The sequence below is a fragment of the Nicotiana attenuata genome, unplaced genomic scaffold (genome assembly GCF_001879085.1).
Source record: "Nicotiana attenuata strain UT unplaced genomic scaffold, NIATTr2, whole genome shotgun sequence".
Classification (NCBI taxonomy): domain Eukaryota; kingdom Viridiplantae; phylum Streptophyta; class Magnoliopsida; order Solanales; family Solanaceae; genus Nicotiana; species Nicotiana attenuata.
In genome coordinates, this window is record NW_017673578.1 from 39,722 (window position 1) to 50,384 (window position 10,663).

Consider the following 10,663-nt stretch of genomic DNA (forward strand, 5'->3'; position numbering starts at 1 on the left):
GGGGGGGGGCACTATTGGCATTAGCTAAACCATCAAATTGCTAATCCAAATCAATGGCATACACCACTTAACCACTTCAGCTAATGAACAAAAGTTTATTTAGAAACTTAAGTTGAGGTTGTCCCTACAATCTACATAATGCACTTCTAGGATAAACAGTTTAAGGATCACAGATGATGAAATACTGGTGACAGATAGGTGCTTACTCAAGCCAAAAGTGTGATCATGGAAAGCAAAATATCAGGACAGTCATCTCTCTGTCTTTCCAAGAAAAACCTGTTACTACAAATAAAAGTTCAGTACTACTCCTTTGGCACGTAGGATTGATGTGCTGTTGGCACATAATTGCCATAGCTAGATGACAGAAGATCTGTTGTATAAGAATTTGCAGTAATTCTCTCGTCTGCTACTGGCATTCCGCTGCCTGCGTAATTGCCATAACTATATGGCAGGGAAGGTGCATAAGAAGTTGCAGTAGTTCCGTCATCAGCTGGATAGTAATATGATCTCTGCTCATAGGATTGCTGGGGATATGCAGCCTGACTTGGAGCTTGATAATCATAAGATGTACTAAGATGAGTGTACTTATCGGACAATCCTGCATAAGTTGCTCTCTCAACTAAACCAGAGGGGACTGGTCTGCTTGGATTATAAGCGGCCACTCTTTCTACTAAAACAGAGGGGGGCTGTCTGCTAGGAACGTTAGCAGGTCTGGTAGATCCATGTGTTCCTCCACTAGGTCGTGGTTTCTTGAATTGCTGGTGTCTAGCTGATCCAGAATGTCTTCTCTTATCACTAGACTTGGATCTGTCATTAGAAATGGCTTTTTCCAGCTGACCAACCCTTCTTTGTAGTGGATCAAGTGGATATTCTGCTTCAAGCTTGTAATCTCGAATACACCGTACCACTGCCCTAACAGCTGCAAGTTCCTGCGCAATTGTACTATTCTGTAAGAGAGTTTGCCTATAATTAAGAGATAAAAAATGCCAATCTCCCCTCGTCTTTTGGCTCTCTTTTTGCTTCTGATAGACAAGTAGGAACAAGTTTGCCATGGTGATATTTAATTGTCAAACCTCAAAAAGTAGAAAGGCCTCAAGCTGTTTATTATTGTGTCAGCCATGACCACTATGCTTCAGTTTGCAGGCAATTTTCTATTTATTTACAACTTGTTTATTTCTAGAAAATCTAATTCATTCCCTGACAAGAATTAAACGTGCATATCTACATTAAACTTTAAAATCCTAGGGCAAGCTGCTTCATATAGCTGCTCTACAGTCTTCTTTGACCCAGGCTTGCTACTTCATCAAAACTCTTAACTAAAATCTGAAAAGAGCTTAAATTGTTTCTAGCGTTTCTTTCTGAAAAAGGATTCACATTGCATCCTCTTGTTTACCTCTAGATTAAGGAATCAAGGACTAGGAGGAAATTTGGATTCACCTTGACTGTTTATAGGTAAAACTCTAACCCACTCCCCAAGAAGGAAAAAACCATGGTTTTAATCAAATGAAACACTTGGGATAATCCAAGTTCCATATATCTTCACGTTCCCATTTTACTTGTACATTTATATAAAAATTATGGTTCGATTATTTTGGTCTTCTTTATAAATCAGTGAACTAATGTTTCACTCCACAGGGAGTCATTAAACAACATCGAGCACCACCCAGGATCTTTGTTTTCCCCAATATCTAGTACATCCCGTAGAGACCAAAATATTTGTCTCCTCGTCCGTTCACACGGTGAAATCATTTTACGGAAATTTGATGAGGCGGGGATAGGAGAGTGGTGGGAGGAAAGGCAACAGAGAGGCACCAAAAAACCAGCTTTCTTCACATGGTGTGCAGTACGGATGCCATAACGATTGATAAATTGAGGGAAAGAGGCCGACAATGTAAAGCCAGTTTTGTTTATAAGCAGTTCAGAGAAGACCAAGACCAAGATCATACAATTGTTACACGTTACATGTTAACTTTTTTGGGTTCAAGAAAGCAAATGGTGTTACCTAGGACTGTGAGAGAGACCATGTCATGAGTTAGACGAAGATAGGGTGAAAAAGGAAGTTTTGCCTAAGAAGGGTAGAGGGGCAGGCCCAGGCCCATTATCCACTGAGCTTCGAACCGTGCGCCATTGGCCCTCGGGGATTTCCCAGTTATAGACAAAAAGGAAGTTTGCCTAAGAACAACTCTATGCGTGTTGATTAAAAGAAACGAACTACTCTATGCGTTTTTCGAATAATTTGGCATGAAAGAAACAGGAAACTGTTCTAAAACAATGAAATCAATATAACTATTAAAAAGTCTTGTTTTGTTTCATTTACTTTTTTGGTGTAAAGAGAAAATACACATTTGTATAAATGATTTGGCCAACATGATAGATGTCTGTGGATACGATTCACATGTTTTTTGACACGGATTTTGGTGTTTAATTTCATGAAATTTCCATTCAATAACCAGTGACTATGAAAGGTAATATACAGTAAGTTCATGGCAAATTAAGACTACTATTTTCTTCACTTTCTCATATTAGATTACTTTTTGCATTCTAAGGACTAAAATAGTGTTGAATATGCATGCCATATGTATATAATAAAGCACAAGTGGATTAATACTTGTAATAATCAATGATTTCATCTACCTATATAGATCATTGGAAATTAATTGTGCATGCATGCAACTCTATTGACAGAATATTTGAGCTACCAATGGAAGTGGAATTTCCTAAATGGTCAAATTTAACATGCATGACAGTCAAAGGATTAATTTGGCTAGTAATACCTCTCTGTTTCCCGAGTTACCTCCCTTCCCTTGTGCGTTACGTCTCAAGTCCCTCAAATAGCCTTTCAGGAGCGGGACAAGGGGAAATCTTTCAGTCAGCTTGAAGGTATGAATAAAACGAGCAGCATCAATTTGCTTCTCATTATGAATCAATGCTTCAATGATACCTGCAAAGAAATAATAATAATGATAATAATAATAATAATAGAATTAAAACACCATAAATGATTGCATAATTTTTTGATGAAGTAATATGGTCGCATATTTGGAGAGGCAGCAGCTATTAGATGCGTCATTTGAACAGTTCCTAGCAGAGTGTACCATAAAGGTCCAAGATTTCCAGTGAAAAGAGCATCTCAAAGAAGAGATGGTCTGGTCTCCAGACCACATCAGGTCAGTTAAAAGAACACCAACCTGGCATTTTGTCTGCTAAGCCAAGAGAACGGCAGAGCTCAGGCCCCTGCCTATTGTGAGCCACTGCAAGAACAAACTTGCAGAGCTCTTCTTCATCAAACTCTGAAGCAATCCTAAAAGTTGCAAGGAGCCGCAAAAATGCCTCGGTTTCCAATGAAGCTTGATTGGCAGCATCAGTGCCTGCAGTAGCCAACTTAGGCTTCCATTCATCAGCAATGACCTTGGCTTGCTGCTTAATTTCTGGGTACAGAAGGTGATCAGCACCTGGTTTAGCTTTCGCCAACAAGGTGGCTATGGCTTCCATACAAACAAGGCAGGCTTGACGCAAGCTATGGTTAGCATTTCTGCTTTCCTCAGCTTTAGAGTTAGATTCATCATTAGAGTAGAAGAACTCAAGTGAAGCCAGTACCAAACGGCCTGGTTCACTTGCACCTTCAAGGGCAAGTGCGAGTTCCTCGGAAATTGAGGTCATATTCTTTTTACTCTCCATGATATAATGCAGAAGTCCTTCTGCATCCATCTTCTCACATAATTGTGCCAGTTCTGGTCGAGGTTTGACCTTGTCAGAAACACCATCAGCATTTTCACCAGCTCTACCAGAGGATTTTACCTCTGAGCCAGTGTGAAGTTCATTTGTTCCACCAAGAGAGCTGTTTACCTCAATGTCTTTGCTGTCCTCTACATCTGTATGCTCTAAAGATGCCAATTGATGATCTCCCCGTGCTGCAGCAATTGCAGAAACTGCAGCATCTTTAAGTTCCTGCAACTGATCCCACAATTTTTGCTCCCTAGCAGCTATATCTGCCTCTCGTGAAGCAATCAGCAGATGTGCATCAGATTCTTGTTCCTTAAAGGCTTTCTCTTTACTTTCCAGTTCCAAAGACTTGTTCACTGCTGAGGCCTCCAGATCCCGGAAGTGTCTTTCAATATCCTTGAGTAAACCCTTATCCATGGAGGCATCTTCGTGAGATTCAAGATCATTTAATGCCTTCCCCAATTGTTCAATCAGGGATGGTACGCTTTTGATTAGCGTAAGAAGATCCATCTCAGCCATGGTACCTCAAATATCTGCAAATATCTGGATATCAGAAGATGCATGAAAGAAATGCACGCAAAACTTAGTATACAGTAAAATATCTCCTCAAGATCTGGGCACTAACATGCAAACTACCCACCCACTCCCAAGAAAAATAAAGAGAAAGCATCCTCTGTCCAATGTTCACAAGACAAATTGTGCCTCCACATTTGAGACAAGATAGACTCGCTCAGCGGGCAACCAACATAGAGAAGAAATAATGGCTGAAGTATCATTAGGTTCTTTTGGTAAGTATTATAACAATATTGCGAATTGAGATGATGATATTTATTATACACCAAGAAATGAAGCGAAATCTTGTTTTGTAGTGTGAAAAAAACATTTAAGAACTCACATACAATGTACTGTTTCCACAGGGTGTACCAGCTGGGAGCCAGGTGATAGTCAACTAAACAGGCTTTTCTCTTACTACCAAAAATGAAAAAAATTCTCTTTTGACGCATATATTTTGTATAGCAATTCCTAGAACCTTTCATGGTAACCAGGGTTTGACCTAATTGAATGCTTTTTATTTTCATTCAATCAAATCAAACATAAGAAGCATCGTTCACCAAAAGGTACATGATGTCTCCTTTGAGATAAAATGTACATCTTTTATAGTCTTTCACTTTCACAGTTTCACTTTGAGTTCATTCTTTTTCAATATATATTTTGGTTTTAAAATACTATGGTAGAACTTTTTCAACACCAACCAGCCACATAGCAGCGGAGAACGCCAACAGATGAAACCATATGACAACTAATCTATTATGCCTTAATCCCAACATAGTTGTGGCCCACTGTAAAAATCTACTCTATCCATTCCACTCTATCCAGATCTGTTTCTTTCCAATATCAAAAAATCAATGAACTACACCTCAATTCCTAATTAAGTAGGGTTAGCTGTACAGATCCTCTATATTCCTTTATCTCTAGTTGAACCTGTTTCATTCAAATACTAAACAATTTGTCTCATAAGGCAATTCAGAGGTTTTCAAAAGTTAGATGTTCTCTTAATTTCGCAGTTACCCCTACACTGATATACAAGTCTCTAGCAAGATTAAAACTTTAATATTGGCAAATACTGGATAACAACAACAACAACAACAAACCTAGTGGAATCCCACAAGTGGGGTCTGGGGAGGGTAATATGTACGCACACCTTACCTCTATCTTATGAAGGTGGAGATGATAAGAACAGTGAAAGGAAGCAATAACAATTTAATAGGAACGACAAGGTAAAAGGCAGCGGAAAATGGCATTTGGCAAATGCTGGACCTAACGTAAAATAAAACAACAATTGACCGAGCCTTAATCTCGACTACTTAGGGTCGCCTAGATCTTTTTACTTATGTGATATTAAATTAAGCTATATCTGCATTAAGTTTGAGAAGGTGTAGGTCATTGAAGACAACGTTCCATCATATGATTTTAGGTTTATTTACCTCATCCCTATTAGCACCTTCAATTTTCATAATATCGCACCTACAATTGGTGCATCGGGAGGTCAACATAGGATATTGCAAAACCATCACTAATGACCATGTCATTAATTTTTTATGACGGTGGTGCCCGGGTCAACTTGCGCACACCTCGAATATTCCACCAGGTACCTGCTACCTCCCAGGTAACTCTAATAGCCATGCCATTTTATCCTCTATAGGTCCATTTTAGTACAATACTAGATAACTTTTCTTTTAAGGCAAATTTAGGTTTCATCTAAAAGACTAAAACTAGATATCCTCATTTATCCCTACACAAGTCTAGATTAAAAACTAATCTTAGTCCTTTTATAGCTAAACCCAAAAACAGTATTCAGATACCATCTAAATTTTTCGATAACCATGAAATCCCTGAGAGCCAGTGTCCCACAATTTTTGGATCCCACACATCACGTGTTGTGCTCTTACCATTAGAACTAATCCCGTGAGGCTTCTCAAATACTATCTAACGACATGATATACATATAGATTACCTCGAATTTCTATAGAAAGTGCATTAAATTGAAAGAATACCCTTTAGGAGATATTCGTGGAACCTTAAAAACCCTAACTATATCCCCAATATTTCGGCAAACAGACATATGAAAAGTAGAAAATTATCGAGCCCATTATTTAACATAGAACATGAATTAAAAATATCAGTAAAAAGAATGCAAAATAGAAATCTTACAGTTCCGTTTTCGAAGAAACCCGTTGTTTAAGAGGGTCAAACCCGAAAGGTAGCCGGGGCTCCGATTCGGAATTTTTGGGGATTTTCGCTGTTGCAAATTTCAGGAGATGAGACGAATCATAAGTGAAAGAAGGATTTTCTGGAAAGGATTGAAAGGTTTGGTCGCTCTGAAGAAGAGAGTGATTCTTTAGAGACGGAGATTGCTTTGTTATCTTGTTGCCCGATTTGGACTAAATATTTGGGCCTAGTTTTCATCTTTAATACTTTATGGGCTAACATAAGCCCTTACATAGTACTGACACCAGCTAGAAATTGCACGGGGCACCCTATTTGGTCGCCCCCATTTAACCTATATCCATTTTTTTTAAACTTTTAACTTGTACCCACTTTTTAAATAACTTCAGCTCTCTTTCTCCTCCTCCTTCTCCTCCTTCGTTTTCTTCTTCTTCTTCTTTCTTCTACTGTTGTTGGTGTTGCTATGAAACTTTAGTTCATGGGATGATTGCCATAAATATGTTTATCAGATTATTTAAAAATAAAATTATAAACTAATTATTTAAAGCGGCACCTAGATGATTAACTGAACAATCCTTAATTAGTTGTTGAACCTGAATAGTGAATAAAAGATTAAAATTTAGAAGAAAAATTGTAAATGGTTTGATGCTCCAGGCACAGACAGGATCAAAGGTTTTCGCCGTCGTTGGATTAATTTTGCATATGTCGCTGTGCAGAAATTTTTACTTTGTTTCAGAAAGCCAATGAACAGTTTTGGTTCTAAAATAGAGCTCTGGTCTAACTATCCTTGTTGCAACGGTGCCTATGCGTGTATTGTATCCAATGTCGTGTTTCTGTAAGCAAACGTAGACTAGTGATGAACTAAATAACTTCAGCTCTAGAGCTGAAGTTCTCCAGTTATAAAACAAAAACTTCAGCTCTAGTGCTCAAGTTCCCCAGTTATAAAACAAAAAAACTTCAGCTCTTTAGAGCTGAAGTTCCCCAGTTATAAAACAAAAACTTCAGCTCTAGAGCTGAAGTTCCCCAGTTATAAAACAAAAACTCCAGCTCTAGAGTTGAAGTTCCCCAGTTATAAAACAAATACTTCAGCTCTAGAGCTGAACTTCAGGCCCGACTACTAGAATGTTGAAGTTTTGCGTGATTGCCTTTGCTACTTCAGCCCCGTATGCTGAAGTTATGCGAAAAAACGGGTACGCTTGCAATTTTTTTTTGCAAAGCGGGCACAAGTTAAAATGTGACACAAAAAACGGGTATAGATGCAAATGCCCCGACACCAGTTAGTCGCTTGTAACACTCATATTTAACAAGAAAAATGGCCATCCTATAACAACACATAATAAAAATTGGTAATTTTTTAGCCTTATATTAGGTTTGGCAGAAATAGCCCCAAACAATTGGCATTATATAGCCAAATCTTAAAAAAACTATTCTCTTTTATATTCTCTCTCAAAAAAAAAAACTACATGCTTATCTTGGCTTCCCTCCCCCTTTCTCTCCTTGTATTTCTTCTTTTATCTCTTCTCTTTTGCTCTCATAGCTTAGCAAAAATTCTTGCAAATTATGCAAAAAAAAAATCAGTGGGATGAAAAGGTAAAGTTCATCTCACATCAGAGAAAATCAGAAGCAAAAACTAAGAGAGAAAAAATATATTTTAACTTTGTTTTTCTTCTCTCTTCTTCTTTTTTGGTTGGATTTAATGAGTGGGTGTGATTGAAATTGGTTGAAAATACCTAAACGAGGCTATATACAAAATTTGAGCAAGATTAGCAAAAACTAAGATTGAAAAAAATATATTTCAACTTTGTTTTCTTCTCTCTTCCTTTTTTTGATTGGATTGAATGAGTGGATGTCATTGAAATTGGTTGAAAATCCTAAACGAGGCTATATACAAAATTTGAGCAAGATTATAAGTGAATTAGACTGATTTCAAGTAAAAAATCAGATCTAAAAATCCAACAACGACATGTGTATATCACGTTGTATACCGTGTACATCAGTGTATATCACACACAAGTTTTTATGGACGCCCGTGGGTATCACATTGTATATCGTATATATAACACAAATTTTCATGGATATACACAGATACACATAATATAAATGAGATATCACTGATGTACATAGAGATATACACGGTTTACAATAGTCGTCTTGAACTTGAGTTTTCAATCTGAAATGTGTTATACAAAGTAGGTAAATAAACTTTTAATAAATTTTTATTAATAAACACATTATTATTATGTTATACACAGTGATATACAAATAATATAATTATTAATTATTGATCAGAAAAGGAAAATAAATTTTTGAAATAGCATGTTTAAGCAAGTTGTAAAATATAAAAATAATAAATATAATTGTGGGAGTAAATAATATTTTGAAATACAAAGAAAATTAATTTTTTCTATTTTGATATACACATGTCTGATGTGCTATACACTGTGATATACAAAATAATACAATAATTTTTATTGTGATATACATTGATATAAAGGCAGCAATAACTATATATATAATTTTATATTACTGATATACAAAGAATAATATTATTTATATACAAAGAATGAAAACAAAATTTTAATATACATATTGATATAGACAAAGAAGAAAAAAAAGTTGTGATATACATATTATTATTGTGATATACATTTATTGGCTATTTGATGCCAATATCTATAACTAGGGCTATTTTCTACCAATTATATGGGTATGTTATTTGTCACGACCCGAATTTTCCACCCTCAGGAGTCGTGATGGCGCCTAGTAATGTGAGCTAGGCAAGCCAATTATTTGAACAATTTACCTTTTCACCCATTTTATATTCTTTAACAATTACGAAGATATAACATGTTAACAGCGGAATTTAACATAAGCGAAAGAAAAATAATAAGCTATCTGAACATGAATATCTAGTACAGCTGTTTGAGTCTCGACCACCCAGAACTGGTGTCACAGTTTCATGGACGGTCTAAGAATACTACACAAAAAGGTCTGAAAGAAATAAATTCAACAGTCTCTGGAAATACATGAAAGAAACAGGAATAGTAGATGGAAGAAGACGCCAAGGCCTACGGACGCCTGTAGGACTACCTCGGGTCGCCTGATGAACAAGAATCAGCAATTCCACTGCGGTCCAAAATCTACAACACTAGGGTCTGCACAAAAGAGTGCAGAGTGTAGTATCAGCACAACCGACCCCATGTGCTGGTAAGTGCCTGGCCTAACCCCGGCGAGGTAGTGACGAGGCTAGGACCAGACTACCAAATAAACCTGTGCAGTTGTATAATGTACAGCGGAAAGTAAAACATAAATAAACAAATAAAGATGGGAGGGGAAAAACATGCTTCGGGGATTAATAGATAAAACAGAATCTCAGAAGAATTATCAGGAACCAAAATAAAACTTCTAATAAGGATAAGGAAAACAAAGGCAGATTTCACTCTCGCTTCACAACTCGTTGCAGGCGTGCAACCCGATCCCATTTCTCATATCTTGTGGTAGGCGTACCACCCGCTCCCTTTCATTATATCTTGTGATAGGCGTACCACCCGCTCCCATTTTATTTAAATCTCGTGGTAGGCATACCACCGGATCCCATTTCATTATATCTCGTGGTAGGCGTACCACCCGATCCCATTTCATTATATCTTGTGGTAGGCGTACCACCCGATACCATTTCATTATATCTTGTGGTAGGCGTACCACCTGATCCCATTTCATTATATCTCGTGGTAGGCGTACCACCCGCTCCCATTTCATTAAATCTTGTGGTAGGCGTACAACAATATCAAGACAAACATCCCGGCAAGGGAGAATCAGCTATAACCAATCCTAACTCGACTCCTACTCAGCTATACCCAAACTTGTTCCAATATCTAACTGCCTCAGCTATAACTAAACTTGTTAGAACACCTAACTACCTCGGCCATACCCAAACTTGTTCCAATATCTAACTACTTCCACTATAACCATAATCCTTATCTAACACCAAGAATCATCAACCTAAGTATCCGTAATATCAGTTAAGAACACAATACAAGGGAACCACAACTCAACAACAGCCCGGCAAGGGGGCAACATAATGATCTCTTCTCTTTCTCACTTTTACTTCACAATTCACTTCACAACTCGAGTCACTGCTCTAGAGGTTCAATTATCACTTGTACTATCACAATTACAACTAGAGCCAACGCTCCTCAATGTTCATAGGTCA

At 37.4% G+C, this 10,663-nt stretch overlaps 1 protein-coding gene across 1 annotated transcript; it reads right to left on the bottom strand.

Moving 5' to 3' along the window:
• Window positions 1-41: 41 nt before the first annotated feature.
• On the bottom strand, window positions 42-6,672 carry LOC109216763 (FRIGIDA-like protein 3). Its single transcript, XM_019380943.1, has 4 exons — window positions 6,436-6,672; window positions 3,189-4,256; window positions 2,775-2,941; window positions 42-929 (listed from the first exon to the last, which is right to left on the bottom strand). Exons 2-4 carry the CDS (start codon window positions 4,240-4,242, stop codon window positions 303-305), a joined length of 1,848 nt encoding a protein of 615 aa, XP_019236488.1. The 5' UTR covers window positions 4,243-4,256; window positions 6,436-6,672; the 3' UTR covers window positions 42-302.
• Between the last annotated feature and the right edge of the window lie 3,991 nt (window positions 6,673-10,663).